Source organism: Salvia hispanica, chromosome 1 (genome assembly GCF_029641045.1).
Source record: "Salvia hispanica isolate PSC_SH4W2 chromosome 1, Shi_PSC_v1, whole genome shotgun sequence".
In the NCBI taxonomy this organism is placed as follows: Eukaryota; Viridiplantae; Streptophyta; class Magnoliopsida; order Lamiales; family Lamiaceae; genus Salvia; species Salvia hispanica.
In genome coordinates, this window is record NC_142692.1 from 67,488,621 (window position 1) to 67,509,743 (window position 21,123).

General features: G+C 33.6%; 3 protein-coding genes across 4 annotated transcripts; all 3 read left to right on the forward strand.

The window, feature by feature from the left end:
* The first annotated feature begins 7,485 nt into the window (after positions 1-7,485).
* LOC125219491 (uncharacterized) lies at positions 7,486-8,974 on the forward strand. The gene has a single exon (XM_048121478.2). The coding sequence runs from the start codon at positions 7,667-7,669 to the stop codon at positions 8,636-8,638; it is 972 nt and encodes a 323-aa protein (XP_047977435.1). The 5' UTR covers positions 7,486-7,666; the 3' UTR covers positions 8,639-8,974.
* Positions 8,975-10,850: 1,876 nt separating this feature from the next.
* On the forward strand, positions 10,851-19,256 carry LOC125223221 (methylmalonate-semialdehyde dehydrogenase [acylating], mitochondrial-like). Of its 2 annotated transcripts, none has more exons than XM_048126256.2 (20): positions 10,851-11,023; positions 11,840-12,405; positions 13,164-13,261; positions 13,416-13,487; positions 13,563-13,724; positions 13,804-13,882; positions 14,316-14,470; positions 15,443-15,506; positions 15,772-15,851; positions 16,105-16,170; positions 16,723-16,773; positions 16,857-17,008; positions 17,235-17,325; positions 17,467-17,547; positions 17,808-17,885; positions 17,963-17,998; positions 18,094-18,137; positions 18,217-18,295; positions 18,477-18,567; positions 18,645-19,256. In XM_048126256.2, exons 2-20 carry the CDS (start codon positions 11,874-11,876, stop codon positions 19,034-19,036), a joined length of 2,403 nt encoding a protein of 800 aa, XP_047982213.1. In that variant the 5' UTR covers positions 10,851-11,023; positions 11,840-11,873; the 3' UTR covers positions 19,037-19,256. The 2 variants fall into 2 exon arrangements, with proteins under 2 accessions (XP_047982213.1, XP_047982211.1); XM_048126254.2 differs by having other exon boundaries at positions 10,851-11,018.
* A 779-nt stretch (positions 19,257-20,035) lies between these two features.
* LOC125224513 (Nucleic acid-binding, OB-fold-like protein) lies at positions 20,036-20,614 on the forward strand. The gene has a single exon (XM_048127922.2). The coding sequence runs from the start codon at positions 20,152-20,154 to the stop codon at positions 20,506-20,508; it is 357 nt and encodes a 118-aa protein (XP_047983879.1). The 5' UTR covers positions 20,036-20,151; the 3' UTR covers positions 20,509-20,614.
* The last annotated feature ends 509 nt before the right edge of the window (positions 20,615-21,123 follow it).

Consider the following 21,123-nt stretch of genomic DNA (forward strand, 5'->3'; position numbering starts at 1 on the left):
CCACAAAACATAGTTTCATTTATAAACATAGAAAATTTTCCACTCATACTTTACCTCTTTTTATCTCATCTCTCTTACTTTATCCACATTTTTATACATTCTCTCTCTTATTTTACCACTTTCTCATTAAAACTCGTATCGTCTATAAATGAAACTATTTTTTATGGACGGATGGAGTAGTTGTTTGGACCGCATCGTTAAAAGTCTGGCTCCGCCACTGAATATAAATATTAATATTCTCTATCCGTTTAAGATATAAAACATCTTCTAAAAGCTTCTGTCATTATTCAAGTGTACCATTTATTATGAAACATATAAAGTTGTACATTTTTCTTTTCATTCTTTGTTGTATCAAAGTCCTTATTGCAACAATTAAGCCAAAAATGAAGTAGCACGTGTTTGATACTAATAAATTGCACCAAAAATAGTAATAAAATGTAAACGAGGCAATTATTCGTGGATGGGCAAAAATGACAAACTGGGACAAACGATTAATGACGAACAAAGGAGTAATAATTAAATGATCATAATTTTAAAAGATGTAATCGATCATTGTTTAATTTGTATTATTGGAGTTTTTATTGAAAGATTGGGAGTATTTAGGTATGTGTTATTTAAGAAGGATATTTAAGGGTCGGTTCAAATAGGTAGCATGAGACAAGAGTATTCATGAGCAATGATGATATGGTCGTCGTCGGTCTGATTATCATTTGACATAATTACATAAATGATCTTATCTTAGAAATTAAACTCACAATATCAATGATAAAAAGATGTGTATTTTTAATGCAACACAAGGGAAGATAATGCTAATAATGAGAACCTAATTTGTTATTTGTAGAATGAAAACAAATCAAAGCTAATTAATCTTGGTCAAAAACATTGCAACTGTATTCCAAATTTTGCTCCCTAATTACATGCAATTAAATTTATATAATTTGCATTGCTACAAAATCTTAACCAATGGGGCATTTGGACTATATTCATCTAACCCTAATACTTCCTAAACAGATGATTGGCTCTTTAAACATCTAACCATAGTTATATCAAATGAGAACGTTGGTCTTCAACGTGATACATGAATTTATAGACAGAATAAATAATACTTTCTCCTAATATATTAGTCTTTTGAGTCGAGTTCATATTTGACGCGTAAACCTATTATGTTAATCGGAAGGCGTATTATCATACTCCTATTTCAATCAATTAATTTATCAAACATGTGAAAAATACTCTTGCGTGCGATTACAATCACTGAATCACGTTATTTATGAAAACTACCAATATAATAGAGCATTAAATAAGTTCAATAATACGTGTTAGCTTCCAAATCCATAGGTTGCAATATGTGAACTCTTGCGTAACACACTATTTTAACAATTAAAATTTTATATTATCCAAAAATAACCTTTTGGAGTCACGAAAAGTTTAAAGATTTTTTCTTTTCTTCTTTACTCTAACAAAATCCTTTTTGCAACAGTGAAGTGGGGCAACAGGATTGTAACACTTATAAAAACTTAAAAATATAAATGAAGGTGAAGTAGCATGTGTTTGACACGAAATACACAATAAATATGTATTAATCTGGTATGTCACAGAATTTTACTATAGTAGAATCCTCTCACAATTCATTGTATTAATTAAATTGCATTATGATAATGACAAACTTGTTAAATGATGTAGTTTATGTTGTCGAATCTTGTGGAGTTTATGCAAATTATATCAGCAAAATATCTCTTAACCAACTTGTTTGATCACCTCTATTACAATTTACAACGACCAAATACAATAATTTACTAATGATGCAGCAACGAATAGATTAATAGTACGAAAAAACATTATTTTTTATTACTTACTATCAAAGTACCAACCCCATAAAAAGAAAAGGAATCAAAGTTAAACAATAGAATAATATACGCTTTAAGTAATTAAGGTTGTATTACTAATTAATTAATTAGTTCCCCAAATCTCACTAATTAGGTTGAAACTTGAAACATTTAGGTGGGCGGAGCCTTGTTGGTTGTGGGCCAATAAAGTGGTCCGGCCCATAAATGGACCATGTTAGTTTTGGGCCTTGAAGAAGTTAGCCCAAATAAAACTTATGATAAATCAATTCATTTATTTTGAGCATAAAGTAATGGTCTAAATATAGAGGAGATCGAAATAGGATACTGATAAGATGTAAATTTATATATAGTACAAACTCAAAACTCTTCAACACAGCGTCGACACAGTTTTAATACAATATCAACACAGTGTAAAATTTCATGATTTTAATGTCAATACAGTATCAACACAATATTAACACAACATCAATCATTGACTACGTTGACATTTTCCTGTTGATGCTTTTTTGTGATCTGTTGATATTTTTCAATGGTCCAGATCATAGTTTTGAATTTGTACAATATTTAGAGTTTTCATTTGATCACATCCCAATCAAAATATTTGTAATCTGAATAATTTAATTGAATCAAAATGAAAGTTCAATTTGGTTCATATTTTTTCTTCAAAATCTCAATTTTTCATTCTGTTCTGATTTTTTTATGAATAAAATCCTAACTATATTTAAATTTTCTAACATACTATAGTACTATAATTAAAATATATTTTGGATTTTTTTTTATTTTTGGGATTGTTTTGAATTCGGCACAATCTTACATTTTATCTTGTAAATGTAATGCCAACCAATTGTTAATTACTATGTTTACTTTGATTTGTACAATACAACCTTATTTCATTTTTATACATTAACATTTCAGTTTTCACATAATCTGGATATTTTTATAAAATCTGTTGACTTATAGTATCTGCTTTCAAAAAATGGGCAAAGCCAAAGATTCAAAGCCCTTGTAGAGCACAAGAAATTGAATTCTTTTTAGGCTAGATCCAAATCTTTGGCATACTGTGTGCTCTTTGTGGATTGTTACAATTAATGGTTTGAGGTTTAGGGGGTTTTGGTACATAAAAAGTTTGTTTTATCCTGAACTTTTATTAATTATGTTTTTATCACAAAGAAGGGGGCAACACTATTAGGTTCAAACTGAATCCAAGATTTAGCACCATCATCCCTACCTAAATATGCAGCAACAAATTCACAATTGCCATTTAATTGCAGTTCACACTCCAATTTTTCGATGATTCAATTTATCTTTCTTGGGCGAAACAGAGGATATCTCGGTCGGGGGAGAGAACGGCGAAAGTTACGTTGGTCTAGTACCACTTTCTCAAATATAAATATTATATTAAAAACAGATAAAAATCTTTCGCTCGATTTTTTCAATATATGTTCGATTTTTCTTTTACGATAAAAGGGATGGTCTCATGTGAATTCTACCTCGTTATACACATGAGACCATACAAATAGTAATAGTACTAAATAATTATAATTACATCTTAATAATTCTAATTAATACTCTGATTATCTTACTTAATTAGGAGCACACCATGTTGAAAACACGCTCATAGAAAATTTTCATATAGAGAAATATATTACTATTGATTTTCTGCTAGAAAAAAAAAAGAAAAAAAAAAAGAAAATGAGAATTCCACTGGTGTCGTATGTGAGCTTATATCCATTTACTTGTGGTGAATCATGAAACATAATTTAACTAGTAAGATGATTTCGTTCAACCTATAATTTGAGATTCAAGTCACTATGAGTCTATCACCATGATTAAAAGGAACTTCCATCTTAATTATAAAAAAAAGGCTAATTGCCGAATAAAAACATAAATTTAGTCAAATTATGGTCCATCCCATAATTTAAAATTTTAACAAAAAAAAAAATCATGATTATTGATTTATTCTCAATTACTCCATAACAAAAATTTAGCCATCTAAATGTAATATATTGTTAATGTTTATTAACCATCCGACACTAGTTTCCTTATAAATAAACTACTGTACATTGTTTAACTCATCGGTATAAATGTCCATCTACGATTTTTGCGACTATTAGATACAAATACTATAAAACAATTCATTAGTGGATGATTAAAAATAAATTTCAATTTCAATTTTGTTGTTAAAAATTGTAGATTTAACCATAATTTATTTGATCTTTAATTTATAATTTTTCTGACTAATAAAAAAACACCGTGGTGATAATGTTGGAATTGCGATGCAATAAGACAAAATATTGATAGCAACTAAGGCTCAAGCTTTTCATAATGTAACATTGCTCGATTACCAATTACAAATATCTCTCAAAGTCAATATAATGCGACTCAAACTATAATATAAAATTATAAAATCATGCCACGAGATTATCCACCGCAACGCCACTTAGCATGGTTATTTATGATTCGGCATACTTTGGGTTATGGGCTAGGCTAAATAATAAATTTATAGTTGAGCCGATATCATCTAGTAATTGAGATAAATTATTAAAAATAGTGTTGATATTAATACTAATAAATGAATATTGCTCATTTATACTTCTATTTTCGGATCTTTACCATTTAGATGGTTAGTTATGTTAATTAAAAAATAAACTCCGTAAGATAGTGATGAGATCAAATGAAAACTTTAAATATTGTACAAACTTAAAACTATGATTTGGACCAATGAAAAATGTCAATAGATCACAAAAAAACATCAACAAGAAAATGTCAATAGAATTTCTACGGTAGTCAATGATTGATGTTGTGTTGATGTTATGCTGATATTGTGTTGACATTAAAATCTTAAAATTTTACACTGTGTTGATATTGTATTGAAACTGTATTGAAACTGTGTTGAGGAGTTTTGAGTTTGTACAATATATAAGTTTGCATTTTATCACTCCCTAAGATAAATGTAAATAAAAGCACTTATACTAGTACTCCTACTAGATAGTACGTATTTATTTTCTTATCGTACATGTTAAAAATTTAACTTCTTTTGTTTGAGACTAAATATAACACTTTTGACTTGATATGAGGTTTTAAAAATATATCAGATACGTGAAAAAGGTTTGTAATTTAGTGAAATGAGTTAAGAGTGTTTGAAAATGATTTATAAAAAAAATAAAATGAAATTGTACGCTTTAACTCATTTCACTCATTCGTGTATTTGCATATTGACCTTAATGATTTAATCTCTAAATTTACTTGGGAGTTCCTTTTGACTTAGTGTAAGAATTCGCTAAAAAAATTGAAGAAATTATGAGAGGAAAAAAAGAGAGAATCATTTATATATAAAAATGATTAGCCAGTTAAAAAGGAAAAACAGATATTTCTATAATAATTCAAAATAAGGATCGGTTACATTCCATAGTACTGAACCATAGTACTGAAGTCATTTTATTATTTTAGTATGTTCCATAGTAATTGAGTCATTTCATTTTTTAATAAAATTCAATACATTTCTTCTTATTTATTTTTTACTTTATTCTTTCTTTGTCACTTTACATTTTTCGGTTCCTACTTTATCTTCATTTATTTAACTCATTTAATATATACTTCCTCTGTTCCATAGTAATAGAGTTATTTTGTCATTTTGGTACATTCCATAGTAGTAGAGTCATTTTCCTTTTTAGTAAAAGTCAACACATTTTTTAACACCTAATTTACTCTCTCTTACTTTTTTTCTCTCTTCATTTCTCTGCCTTTTTCATTTTTCACTTTATTCTCCCTTTACTTAACTCACGTAACACAATTTTAATCTCCGTACCGAAAAGAAATGTCTCCATTACTATGGAACAGAGAGATTACAAAATACTTTTTTCCTTTAATTACGTGCCGGAAAGAAACTCCTCCACTACGATGTATCCGAGAGAGTAAATAATTTTATTACATAAAATCATAATAGTATTACAAATAAAAAAAATGAAATCAACATTATTTAGGTCAATTGTGCAATGCGCGTGCTGCTTGTTGATGGAAAGAGAACCACACAATTAGACGTCTTTTTACATTCCGGGATTATAATATTAATATCACACACAAAAAATCCATTAATTTGACGCATTAAACTCGCATTTAAAATAACCAACTCCAGCCAAATCTTTTAACTGCATACATTTTTCAATTAATTAATTTGGCCGTCAAATATAATAGTAATTATTATTATTATTATCTCAAATACTAATATCCCAAATAGGGTTGGGTAGGTAAGGTATACCTTACCAAAACTACCATACCGTATACCTTACCGTAAATACGGTATGCAAAAAAGTCATACCATTACCTTACCAAAGTTTTCGGTATACCTTATTTTCGGTATGACGAATTTCCATACCGATACTGTACCTCATTTTCGGTATACCGTACTGAAGTTCGATATACCTTACTTTTGCGGTATATCTGACTTTCAACATCAATTAAAATAAAATAAGAGTATTTAGAATATTATTTATATTTTATTATTTTAAAAATAAATTAAGTACTCCCTCCGTTCCAGTTTTATAGTCACATTTTGCCATAAAAGTCCGTCACATTTAGAATTTTTCATATTTGGACATAAAATTTTACCCCATTATTCACTAAAATTACACCCAAATGCCATTATCAACACAAAAAAAAACCAAAACAAAAATAAAAAACCAAAAAGTCAACAAGGGACCCACCTCCAACCAACTCACTTAATTTATTACACACTCTTTCATCTCACTTCATTTATTACACACTCCACCATCTCACTCCATTTATTACACACTCCACCATCTCACTCTTCCATCTCATTTCATTTATTACACACTCTATCATCTCACTTCATTAATTACACACTCCACCAATTCCTTAAAACCCGTGCCCTAACTAAATGTGACTATAAATGTGGGACGGAGGGAGTATAATTTATTCATAATTATACTCCCTCCGTCCCAAGATAAGTGACCTACTTCTTTTGGGCACGGGATTTAAGGAATGATATTTAAATAAGTTAAAGTTGAGAGAGTAAAGTATGAGAGAGGGAAAAGTAGAGAAGAGAAGAGAGAATAAAGTAGGTGGAGAATAAAGTAAGAGAGATGACTTTTTGCTAAAAATGGAAATAGGTCACTTATAGTGGGACACCCCAAAAAGGAATACAAGTCACTTATCTTGGGACGGAGGGAGTATTTATATTTCACAATAGATTTTATAATTTAAAAACATATAAAATATATTTTATATATAATTGTGTTTATATTTTTACGGTATATACCTTAGTTACGGTATATACCTTAATTTACGGTATATACCGAATTTCGGTATGCAGCGGTATACCACGGTATTTGAAAATTCGTACCGTTACCTTTTACCGGAATCTTTCGGGAAGGTATCATACCGTACCAAAAGTCACGATATACCGAAAATTTGGTATTTTCAGTATTTTTTCGATACGATAAGGCCGGTATTTCGGTATTTTTCCCCAGCCCTAATCCCAAACCACGATTCCCTCTCATTCATTATCCACGAAATAACCAAAAACATAAATATATATTAATTAATATAAATAAAAACCAAAACAAAAAACAATAACCGCCTATATAAAAAAAATCAGAAGCCATTGAACAGATTCATCATTTTAATTTTCTGGTTGCGACCTGCCAAATCCTCGCCCTCTGCCGCCATGATCGTCGCTTCTCAGTTGCATCAATAATTCCCTCTCTCTCTCTCTAGAAGAGCACGCGAGTAAGTATCGGACAAAACCTGCTACTTTTTCTGCGCAAGTCTCTCTGCATTTTGCAGAAATTGTTGCTCACATGCAGATTTTGGTTCACCTTCTGATTGTGAGCTCTGTTCTCGGATTTCACAAGAGTTTCCACAAGCTTATTCTCGGAGGCGTTGTTGCGATGGAATGCGTCTCGTTTTTGAGGCATTTTGCCCTGCATTATGAACTAGGCTGTGGCAAATTCCTCTTTGGGATGTTCATTGAGTTTCACCGAATTCTAGGGCTTTGGCTGTTTGTAATGTTCGGATTTTGCCTCCGATTTGTGTTGTCTCGTGATTTCTGCAGCGGTTTGGTTCGATTTCTGTGCGGTTTGAGTGGGGAATTAGGTGTTTTGAGGGTTGGGGTTTGCTCGAAAACTGTTGGTGGTGGAAAATCGGGGCTGTCGAATTTAATCGGTGAAATTGAGGTGGATGAGATTGATAATTTGAAATATTGCAGTGATGTTGGTGGAAAAATTGCAGTGATGAATGAAGTTAATGGAGAAATTGTATCTGATTCTGAATCTGATGATGGATTTGTTGCTAAGAAGAATAATGGTGATGGTGAAGATGTTGAAGATGTTGAAGTTGATGCTAAGAATAATGTTGAGGATGATGATGATGATGAAGGTGTTGGATCAGATATCACAACATTGAGGGAATTGCTGAAGATTGAGCAGCAAAAAGTGAATGATCTTCAAGCAGAACTTGTGAAGGAGAGGGCAGCCTCGGCCACTGCGGCCGAGGAGGCAATGGCGATGATTCTGCGGCTGCAGAGTGAGAAGAGCTTGCTCGAAAGGGAGTGGAGTCAGTACAGGAGGCTGTCCGAGGAGAAGCAAATCCACGATCAGCACGTGATCAGGTCGCTCCAGTCACTCGTGTGGCAGCACGAGTTCAAGGGGAAGCTATTCGAAGACAACGATAACGAGGAGGAGGAGGAGGAAGACGAGGCTCGGAGTTGCTTGAATGGTAATATCTTGGATGCTCTTGAAAATGTGCTATATAGCTCCCGTGATTCGGATTGATTAGGGGAATCTTGTTCTTGTATAGTACTACTAACTTTTTGCTTTAGATTCTTGCATTTTGTGCTATGGAGGAATCAGAAAATGAATATCCTGAAAGTAAAAAAGCAATTTGTTGAAGGAGGATCTTGTGATGAAACAGAGGAAGAACATAATCATAAATATGAATATATCTAAATGGTCCCCCACAGTCTTGACTCTCTTCTTGATGATTGGAAAAAGACAATCTTTTTTTGTGCTATGGTGTAGTTTTAGGGTGTTTGTGGTCCTAATTTTCACCTCTTTTTGAAGGATATTTTGGAATATCTTGGGATTATTGAATGATAATTTATTGGCTAATTGTTTTAGTTGTAACTAGTGAAAACCCAGTTCTCTTATGATGATTTTAAGCTATATGTGAAGTGTGAAGAAGATGATGAGAAAATAGCTATATTGAAGTTCATTTTTCTTGAAACTATGACTGCAACTTGCTCTATTGGAAATAAAATTTTTGGTATACATTACATTGATTTGATATTTATCATGATTAGATTAGTTTGCAGCAGTTTTAGAATTATTTCTGGTTTTTATCAGCTCATATCTTGTTTGAAACCTAAGTCATGAGAAATACTTGGACAGTTGAATCATGAGTTCCTTGTGAAATGATGCAAGAGAGTATTTTCTTTTCTTTTTTTGTAATTTTGAGAATTGTTGTTTATAATATAACTCTAAAAATTGTCATATCCGAGCTCATCAATAAATTAAATTAAATTAAAAATAGATTGTTCTTTATGTCCCACATCATCCAAAAAGTTAGTAAATGAATTAAATGCCACGATTTGAAATAAACGATTGATTTTGATTGAATACCAAAAATTCCAAAATTATAACAAATTAACAATGATCACATGTTTGCAAAACTTGAAATAGCAAAATAAATGGCACATCATCCAAAAATTAGTAAATGAATCAAATGCCACGATTTAAAACAAACGATTGGTTTTGATTGAATACCAAAATTATAACAATGCTCACATGTTTACAAATCTTCAAATAGCAAAATAAATGGATTCGATGGATGTTTTTCCAGTAACATTATTTATGCCATGCTTTTACGATTCAAAAATAAGATTATCTATACGTTACACAATTAAATCTCAAGCATTCAAACTTTCGACTAGATGCTTACTTTTCACTCATTTAGATACTTTTCTACTAAAATTTATTAAAACATTCTAAAAAATAAACAAGCAATATTTCAAGGGGTAGAATAAGTCCTCTTGTTTCACATTAATTGCATATAATCGAAATAATAAAACGAGACATTATAATATAGACGAAAAGGGAATATATATGATCACTTTCTAGATAGAAAACTCCATTCATCCCATAAAAAGAGTCACATTTTGTCATTTTGGTACGTCCCACAATAAGAGTCACAATTCACTTTTTATCATAAATTGTAACTAGGTATTAAATTCTACTAACTCACTTCACTCACATTCTATTATAAAATTAGTATAAAAATAATAGACTCCAGATTCAACTAACGTTTCCAACCCACTATTCTTTACATTTTTTAAAATCCATGTCTATACCAAATATTGACTCCTATTGTGAGGCGGAGAGAGTAATATTTTTAACGAATACTCCCCTCTGTCCCTTAAATTTTGTCACACTTTGAATAAGCATGAGTTTTAAGAAATGTAATGGAAAATGAGTTGAAAAAGTTAGTGAAAATAGTGAGTCCTACTTTTATAGTAAGTATATATATTAGTTTTATAATAAAATGTAAGTTAGAATGAATTAGTGGAATATATGGTCCACAACCAAAAATAGTAAAAAATGAGATGTGATAAATTTTATGGGATACGAAATTGAAAAAATATACTCCCTCTGTCTCATGTTACTTGAGTCATTTCTTTTTTGCATTCGTTTTGAAAAAATAATAATACTAAATAGTTAAAGTGAAGAGAAAGAAAAGTAGGAGAGAGAATAATGTAGAGAATAAATATTTTCTTTTTTTACTTTATTTTATCTCTATTTTAACTATTTATTATTTTTTTTTAAAACGAGTGTAAAAAAAGAAGTGACTCAAATAACGTGAGACGGAGGGAGTAATAAAATTTAAGGGATGGATGAATGTAATAAATTCATTTGGATCAAATAACATTGGTTATGACAAAAATGCCCTTGCTGAGAAATATCTGAATCAATTCAGAACTAGGGTTATAGCTATCTCCAGTTCCCCATCCATGCTTCCACTCTCTTTCTCTAAAAAAATTTCACAAAATTTAAAAGTAAAAGAAAAAGACAAAATAAATAAAGTAAACAGAAAACTGCCGATTCACTTCCGACTCCGAAAAATCAGCACTCCCCACCGCCGGTTTCATCTCCGTCGCCGGTAAAGTAGAGTCCTCAGTGTTTCCTCACTTCTAATTCCGATATTATGAATTAATCGCATTAGATCAGTAACCTGTTGATTCTGATTTTTAGCATTATTTGAACTAGTTGCGAGAAATGCTTGAATTCATTGATTATGTTAACGAATTTGAGTTCTCCCTGCGTTTCTCAGCTGCAATGTGATTTGCATTATCTCGCTGTATGGTTTTAGGATCAATGTTGGTGCATTGCTGTTACTTTACCGTGTTATGCGATGTGTAGTGTTAGTTTTTGTTCTGTTTCCTTGCATTTGTGTGAAATGTAGGTATCGTGAAGTTGACATTGTGAATTACTGAATCGATATTGAAACCGTGTTGTATCTTATGGTTTGAAGAGCTTTCCTGCCAAATCAGCTGGTGCTGTGATCCTATGGATCAAAAAAAATTTTGCGAAAGATTTCTGAATAGGTCCACTCACCTCTTACAGATACTTGAAATGCAGGTGGTTAAACTGAGAAAGGAAAAAGAATTGAAAACAATAGTTTATGTACAGTGGGATATCAAAATAATCGTATGGAAACTATGTAATTTGAGGGAGCCTCTAGATGGATTGTAGTAACTTTCGAAGAAAAGGACTGTAGTTAGCAATGTCAGCCACATCTTCCATTCTTGTATTCTTACTTAACACATATGTGATGTACCAATTTTAATCTCTATCCATTAGTAGTGTAACTATTATTATAGTCATTTTGCGCAGATGTTATTGGCCCCGGGTTTATATGAATTGATATACTTTTTTAGTCACCGTGATTTTGAGAGCTTATTCTGACTTCAGCGGATATAGTTTGTGCTCTCCAGGATCTGCCCTGACCAGTTACATGGAGTTTGATGAAACTCCACAGATGCTCCCACCTCCACCTGGGAGTTTCATTGATAGAGAAGAACTTATTGAACATGTTGGGGAGTTTGCCGTCTCTCAGGGATATGTTGTCACCATTAAGCAGTCTAAGAAGGAGAGAGTTGTAGTCCTTGGTTGTGACAGAGGAGGTGTTTATCGAGATAGGCGCAAAACTATTGATGAGGCCACTGGTGAACCTCTGCGCAAAAGGAAATCTGGTTCGCGACTGACAAACTGCCCATTCGAGCTAGTGGGTAAGAAGGAGGATGGCTTGTGGGTACTCACAGTTAAGAATGGTTCACATAATCATGAACCAATGAAGGACATATCAGAACATCCATCTGCGCGGCGCTTCAACGAGAGAGAAGTCATGCTAATCAAGGAAATGACAGATGCAGGTCTGAAACCTCGCCAGATACTTAAAAGACTTAGACAAACAAATCCCGAGCTTTTATCTACACCAAAGCATGTTTATAATGTGAAAGCCAAGCTTCGGCAAGGGAATCTTACAGGTCTATGTTTCCTTTTAATCATCTTCTAAACTATAGATACATTTAAGCTCATTATTTTCGTAACTGTGGCCACAGTCATCCACTCATCCTTCACTATGAATTCCGATAATCCATGATAATGCGATATCGTAAATAAGATTACCGTGAGATTACCGCCTCACACCAACCCATTATATTTTACTCGCTTGCAACTAATAATCATGTGGTATATCTTTTCCTGCTTTTTCTTTTGATTAGAGAATCATGTTTGAGAATAGGGAACATAAAAGGGAAGAAGGCATTGTTTATTTGTTACTGAAGCATATTAGATGGAGATTAACAACCAAAGGATGTATATCATCCTGGCCTGCGAGGTGGACATTATGAAAGATATCCCACCCAGCATTAAATTATGGTCCAGTCAGATGTTTTAGAAGATTAGGTTGAAATCAAATAAATTTTCCCAGTGATAGCTGCCAGGGACAAAGAGACAATTTTACCATTTCATAATATCTAAAAATCGCATTACAGTAATCAAGTAAAACCTGGGAGGGCAGACATGGTGCAAAATGAAGAGCCTGTCTTTATCGAGTTCTTGATATAACAAATATTGGGAAAGCTTTTGCTTTCATTTCAAAACATGGACATCTGAAGGGACTTGTATGTTTCCGACTCTTGTAGAAAGTATGTTGATTTTGTGCCCTTCCAAACGGCCTTGTTCCTCCTAGCATACACTTGAGATGTAACATAAATTGCCTTATTTATATCTTTTGCAACAGTGAGGAGATTGAAGACACTGAAATCTCCTACAGCAGTTGAGGGAAACTCTGAACCTTCAACATCTTCGGAGCCATCATGGAAGAAACGGTATCCCCCGGTAATGAGTGCCACACAGATGAAATTTTTATTTCTCAGACTATTCTATGACTGGGTTTTATTGGTCACTCTCTTAGTGAGAGCTAAGTGGTCTCATATCTGGGTTTATATCTAATCTATACTTTTGGAATGTTTCTTTTTTTGTGGTCTCACAGAGGGTCCCAAATCTTATTGGTGGTAGATTTATTGATTCACAGTCATCATCATCTGTCGATGTGTTAAATCCTGTGAGTGCTAGAATGTATATGTGTCATCACTGTTTTCTAAAGTATCTAATGCTAATAGTTTATAAACAATTATAGGCCACACAACAAGTGGTTGCACAAGTTCCTTTGTCCACGGGTGAGGAGCTTAAGGCTGCAGTATTTGCAGCGAAAAGAGCATTTACATCCTGGCGAAATACCCCCGTTACTACTCGGCAACGAATTATGTTTAAGCTTCAAGAGCTTATTCGACGTGATATTGTAAATTTTTGGTACTCTTACCTCTTTACTCTTTCAGTTTTACGAGTCAAGTTATTGAAGACCTTACAATTGTTTCCAGGATAAGCTTGCCAGCTGCATAACATCAGAGCAGGGTAAGACATTAAAGGATGCTTTTAATGATGTCTCCCGAGGGATTGGTGAGTCCGTCTTTTATTGCAATTATTGCCTTACTAAACCATGTATTCCTTTGGCGGTGGCCTCAAAAAAGAGAAAAAAAAACATGTGGTACTTGGAATTTAAATATTAGGCTCCTTGGAACTTCATACATTGATAGAGCAAATAAAAAACATCTTAATATGATACTTTACCTCTTTGCTGGATAGAACATAACGGGACAGAATAATCTTCAACTAAAGTTAGAGTTGCATCTGATCTTTGTAACTTTTAGGAACACTTTGAGTGTAGATCTGCTTTTCTCTGATTCTATTTTATCTACTTTTTTTCTCAATGATTTTTAACTGAACGATATCATCAACACCAAAGAAGAATTACTTGTCAAATTTGATGATTTCTTTCATGGTGGAGATTCAGCAAGCTGCGTGGTTTAGTCTGATAGAATGTTTTATGCAGAGCTTGTTGAACATGCTTGTGGAATGGCAAATTTGCATATGGGGGACTTCTTCCCAAATATATCAAATGGCATTGATACTTATAGCATCCGTGAGCCCCTTGGTATTTGTGCTGGGATATGCTCTTTCAATTTTCCTGCCATGATTCCGTTATTGGTTGGTTTCTAGTTCTCTCTGCTTGTTTCTTTCTGAAGCTACAGTTTGCTTCTTATGCATATGAACCGTTGAAAATCTCCTTGCTTTTCATATCAAATACGGTTGACTTCTAGCCTGTAAGATGTAGCTTGTTAGGATGGGCGTTCCTTCAATGAATTGTCGAAACCAGTTTCCCTGTAGAGTAGAGGATAGATTGTTTACCTGCTAATTACAGACACTGTTGCGAATCATTAGAAGGTATCCGTGTTAAAAATCTTAAAGGTTTAGAAACAATTACTTAACCAGCTTAGCATGTAAACAATCAAAAATCTTGTCAGGCAAGTGTTATTAAATGGTTTTCCAAAGAAGTCTTCTTTTAAAGTTGAAGCTTAAATAGTCTCTTTAATCAACATCACTTAATTAGAATCGCAACAGACAGATATGCACATATGGCAATAATAAAATTGGGAAAAATATACAATACTAAATAATATACTCCCTCCGTTCCCTCATAGTTGAGGCAGAACTTTTCGGCACGGAGTTTAAGAAATGAATGTTGAATGTGTTAAATAAATAGATAAAAAAAGTAAGAAAGAGAAAAAAGGTAGAGAGAATAAAGTAAAAAGTGAATAAAGTAGAGAGAATAAAGTAAGAGAAAGTAAAGTAAGAGAGATGAAAAAGTTACTATATATGGAAATGACTCAATTATGAGGGAACTTCCCGAAATAGAAAAATGACTCAACTATGAAGGAACGGAGGGAGTACTAGACTATGAGAATTTTTAAATTAAGGTTCCAAATGATTTTTCCATCCTTCAAAAACTATACCATGTTTCTGGAGATGACCATGTGAGTTGCATTGTGTCTATTGGGCATATTCTCCAATTCAATTTTCAAATTCTACTTCTTTAGTTATCATTTATCAATCCTTACTGTTTTGAATCTTGTAGTTTCCACACTTTCGTTATTCTCACTGCATGAAAATTCTCCGCAGATGTTTCCGATTGCTATTACATGTGGCAATACATTCATATTAAAACCTTCTGAGAAAGCTCCAGGTATATTTATAGAATGTCACATTTAACTTAAAGATTATCTGATTTTAGTGATATATGATCATTAGTCATTCTTAGTTTTTAATATCTTTCACTAGCATTTGTATGTAGAAAGTTCTGACACTTATCTGATGATATACCATTTGCTAATGTTTACTTGTTTTCCTCTACTTTTAGATCCTCGTTGTGGATTGCATGTTCTTTATCTGCTTTGTACGCACCATTATAAAGTAAATGCCCTTTTTTCTGACCCTTCCTTTACTCTCAGGAGCTTGTGTGCATCTCTCCGAGTTAGCGGTGGAGGCTGGTTTGCCTAATGGAGTCCTAAATGTTATACATGGCACCAATGTGAGCTCTCTGTTTGTATTTGGAATCTTTCTCTTTTATGATATATTGTTTTGTCATATTAATAAATTTTAGGATGATTTGATTTTGTGGGTTCTTCCTTAACTATTGCATACTGCTTATCCATGTTGATTGTGGCTCTCCAGTAGAAAAAATGCTTTAGACAATGTGTTTGGAAAATCATGAATTATTTTACGGAGTATTATTGCGTTATCTGACGAATATTTGCTTCTAATATTTTTTTGAGATTTCGTAGGACATCATTGATGCCATATGCGATGATGATGAAATCAAGGCTGTGTCATACGTTGGCTCAGATGCAGTGAGTTCAGTTTTGCCATATTTTTTTCATTTCTAACTGGAAGTGTGCATGTGGAACGTGTATTATGTTCACAGTGATTTTATTTAGTGGCTTGTGTTTAACACATCTCTACCCTTTCCTATGTATGTATATTCTTTACTTTAGGTAGGCATGTGATCATTTTTATATGGTTATATAGACTTATTCCAGATTCGGTCCCTATCATTTACGTTTCAATATTTAACACATGCATCTTATTCTCTCCTATCTTATAGTAGTACCCTGGTTTGTCATGCTTTTGGTTTATTTTATACATAAGAACATAAAGTTGATGGTTTATACTGTAACTTAATATTCCAGAGTGCTGTTTTCTGCATTTTCTGACACAGTAATGGTTTCTATTATGTGCCTAGCTGATATCTCATCAGCAACTAAAGATTTTTCTTATTGGTGGTTCAGTGGAGACAAAAAAGCACGCACTTATTTTGATAGTTACCTAGCTTCTGCAGTTATTTGGTAGTCGAAGGTAATTACGGCATGTTGTTATAGCCTCACATGACTTTTTGTTTCCAGCCTGGAATGTATGTTCATGCAAGGGCATCTGCCAACAGTAAACGTGTTCAGGTGAAAGTTCACTTCTTTTTTAGCATCAATTTGCTCTTGATAGTTTTGATTTCATTTGCAGCTGATTTTTGTTGGTATTTCAGAGCAATGTAGGTGCAAAGAGTCATGTAGTAGTCATGCCAGATGTACATATGGATACTGTTATAAATGCTTTGGTTTGTGCTGGCTTTGGCTCTGCTGTACAGAGGAGTACAGCAATCAGCACTGTTATCTTTGTTGGAGACTCTAAGTCTTGGTATGCTATCTTTATTCATGATTATTAAAATGAATCCTGTTGGTGGGGAATGGGGGAGAGTCCAGGAGGGCCCACAAATTTTTGGAAACTTATTGTACTAATTATTTATAAAGAATCTTGTATATTCATCTATATATAGTGGTTATGTATGTTGTTGTTTTTGGCATGAGATAAACAGTTACTAGGGGAAACTTTTAGCTAGTTAGTGCTGGCTCAATTTTCTCAGGGAAGGTAAGCTGGTGGAGCGTGCCATGGCACTCAAAGTAGATGCAGGGACTGAACCAGGAGTGGACCTAGGTCCAGTGATCAGCAAGCAGGTGCATCGATGATATTTAATCTTCTTTTTTTTCCTAAAGATTGTACAGTTAAAGTGCCTCTGACTAATCAAGCAGGTTATAAGTATTGCTGCTAATAATGAGGCTCTATTGATTTTAATAAGTGTTCTCTCTGATCTTCAGGTCAAGGAAAGGATATGCAGGGTGGTCCAAACATTTGTAGATAATGGTGCTCGATTGGTTCTTGACGGGAGAAAAGTTGTGGTGCGTCTTTAGATCTTCTAATCGTTTTGTTAGCCCCCCCTCCCATGTTTTATGAATGCCTATATTATAGTTCTAGGCACCTTATGTTCATTCAACAGTGTCAAAAATGCTTGGATAGTCACCAAATTTTTACTAAACCTTTGTTATTGAGCTGTTGACTACTATACCTTTTATTGAATCCCCAACAACTGTTTTTTTTGAACTACGAGGTAGTTTTATGGGTTGATCTATTTACTCATAGTTTTATGATGAAAAAATAGGTTCCTAAATATGAGCTTGGAAACTTTGTTGGTCCTACAATTCTAACTGATATCACTGAAGACATGGAATGCTATAAGGTAAAGTATCTTCAGAAGACTCCCTAGCTCATTGCTTTATGGAAATAAGTCAAATAACGTTTAATCTCAATACGCAGGAAGAAATCTTGGGTCCAATTCTTCTTTGCATGCAGGTTGTATATATTCCCGTCTTGTAAATAGTCTTCATCGCTGCAAATATTTAGTATGTTAACTAATTTTTTCTCTTCCGGACCTTCTTTGTGTTCAGGCTGGGAGTTTAGACGAGGCAATAGGCATTGTTAACAGAAACAAGTAAGTCAGTGAGCTTGGATTTTCTGAAGAGTTCAATTTTTTATATTGCTTGCATAACCTAATTATTTACGTGGTGCAGACATGGAAACGGAGCGTCCATTTTTACATCTTCATGTGCCACCGCAAGGAAATTTCAGACTGAGATCGAGTGTGGACAGGTAAGAACTTTTCTGCAATGCTTTCGGAACACTTGCTGAGCACTTCTGTTTAAATCATAATAGTAGCTCACTCTTTTTCCAAAATCAATTTCAACTTCGTTTATTCAGCTGATTTAGCTCATCTACTTACCAGACGAACGATGTTCTGTGGTTTTAGTGATACTGATTTATTTGAATCCAGGTTGGTGTAAATGTGGCAGTTGCATCCCCATTGCCTCTTTTCTCTTTCACAGGTTCAGACGCTTCGTTTACCGGCGACATCAACCATTATGGTAAAACACTAAAAACATCAAGCTTCTGATATCCATTGCCAAACAAGGTTCATAACTATTGTTCTTACCCGCTGCAGGTAAAGCCGGTCTTCAGTTCTACACGCAGATCAAAACCGTGACTCAGCAGTGGAAGGATTTCCCCAGCAGCGGAGCATCTTCTTCGCTACTTGCATCATATGATGCACGGAGCAACAGTGGAGACGTCCACGCATTTCCATCCATCGACTTCACAAGCAACGACGTGTCGCTGGGGCTGCACTTGAGGGATTTCTCGAATGGGGAAGGGGTGCCTCTACCGCTCCATGATGATCTCCCGAGTCATGACGGGATGTCCATTCCATTAGTAGCTTCAAAGGATTTCCCGAGCAGTGATGGTGAGTCTCTAGAACAATCCCGAGATCTTCCGAACAGCGACGGAATGTCTTCGATCCCGCAGTTGGATGGCTCTCACTGGACTTTACACTTTTAGGTCAGTCACTTGAGCCTTTCGGTGGCTCGATTTTTTGCCTTGGTGTTGCGTGTTGATGATTTGAATTTTATTTTGTTTGTATTTGTGTTGAAGAGTAAGAATTGGTGGTAGATTAGTCTTGTAGAGTATATCTATGTATATCAGTGTATGTGGTTGTTGAGTGTTGAATTAACTAACCCCCTTCGCCACTTATTAATAGTCTCGTTTATGTTTTTCATCTCATCATAAGTTTGAGAATAAATTAATAGTTATATAATAAATAATTAAAAATAAATATATTAAATTAAAGTATTGGTTTTTTTAACGATAGTAAATGACTCAAGAGATGTGATTCACCATTGCTCTCACTGAATTTCGTGTATTTTAATTAATTCACTATTTTGTATTCAAATTTAAAATTTAAATTTTTTTATACTATATTACTATCTGCCATGTTATAAAATTTACTCTAATAAGACCATCATAATTTTTTTCAAATTTTCATTTATAAACCTCGAGTAGTCCTATATTTCTTACCTACATATTTATCTAAATTACACATTAACCCAAAAACACTTATCAATAATTTATTTGATTTATTTATTTATATTATTAAAAAAATAATTAATACTAATAATTTATCTAGACTTATTGTAAAATCAATTTCAAATAATAAGAAACATGTGCCAACTTATAAAAAATATGCGCCCACTGCCCACATTATTAGTTACTCCGTCCCAAATAATTCGGGACACTTTGATCCGGCACGAGTTTTAAGAAATGTAATGGAAAGTGAGTTGAAAAAGTTGTGGGACGTGGGTCCTACTTTTAAAGTATTAGTTTTATAATAAAATGTGAGTAAGAATGCTTAGTGGAATATGAGACACACTACCAAAATGGTAAAAGTGAAGTGGGATAAATTATATGGGACGGTTCGAAATAGAATTCTGGGTCAAATTATGTGGAGTAAATAGGACTAGTATAAAAAAATTAAATTATGCCAATCTCCAAAATAAATATGCGCCATCTCCAACAAATTAATTCATTAGGCTTTACTTTGATTTACTAACTGCAAATTTGGGGCACCAAGTGTTCGATCAAACGACACGGACCACAAAATCCCACAACCGATTCCGATGGAGGGCGAAACGACGGTGCAGCTGCAGCCGCTGAAGAGCATCGTCCCAGCCGCGGAAAACAACATCAACGCGAAATTCATAGTCGTGGAGAAAGGCCACGTGGCTGTGAAGAACCAGCGCAAAACCTGCCTCGCCCTGGTCGCCGACGAGACCGCCGCCGTGAACTTCCAGCTGTGGGGCGACGAGTGCGACGCGGTGGAGCCCGGCGACATACTGCTGCTGAAGAACGGCATTTTCTCCTACCTCAACCCGAAAACCCTGCTGCTCAGGGCCGGGAAGAGAGGCTCCGTGGAAAAAGTTGGGGAATTCACGATGCGCTTCGTCGAGAAGCCCAATTTGAGCAAGATTGATTGATTGTGAACTCCTTTTTTTTTTTTTTTAAATATCTCATTCCAAATCGAACTTAGTATGTTGATGTTGTTCATTAAATTCAAAGAAAAATACTGATTGTGATTTGGGAGATTGTGTGTACGTAGTAGGAGATTGAGTAGGAAATGTCACAGGTGATCCTCAACGTCTGAAAGCGATTAATTACATTGATACTCCCCTCTGTCTAGTACAAAACTTTTGGGCACGAAGATTAATAAATTGTGTTTGAAAGTCTGAGAGAGGAATAAAGTAGTAAAGAAAAAGAAAGAGTACGTGATTAAAAATTGAATATTTTATTTATTTTATTAAAAAAAATGACTCAACTTAATTGAAACGGGAGTACAATTTAGAAGAAACGATATAACACCATGTTTGTCTTGGCTATGATTGTGATATGAGAAGTTTTCTGATTTTCAATTATTAAATTTATTTGTTTTTGGTTTTAATTATAGATAAAGAAAGTAATCTGACTCTAATTAATAAATTTCTATATTCGATTTAGTTATTATAAATAAGAAAAGTAATCTGATTTGCAATAACAATAAATAGTAGGAATATCCCCCATCCAAATAATTTTTTTCCTAATTTATAATTTTAAAA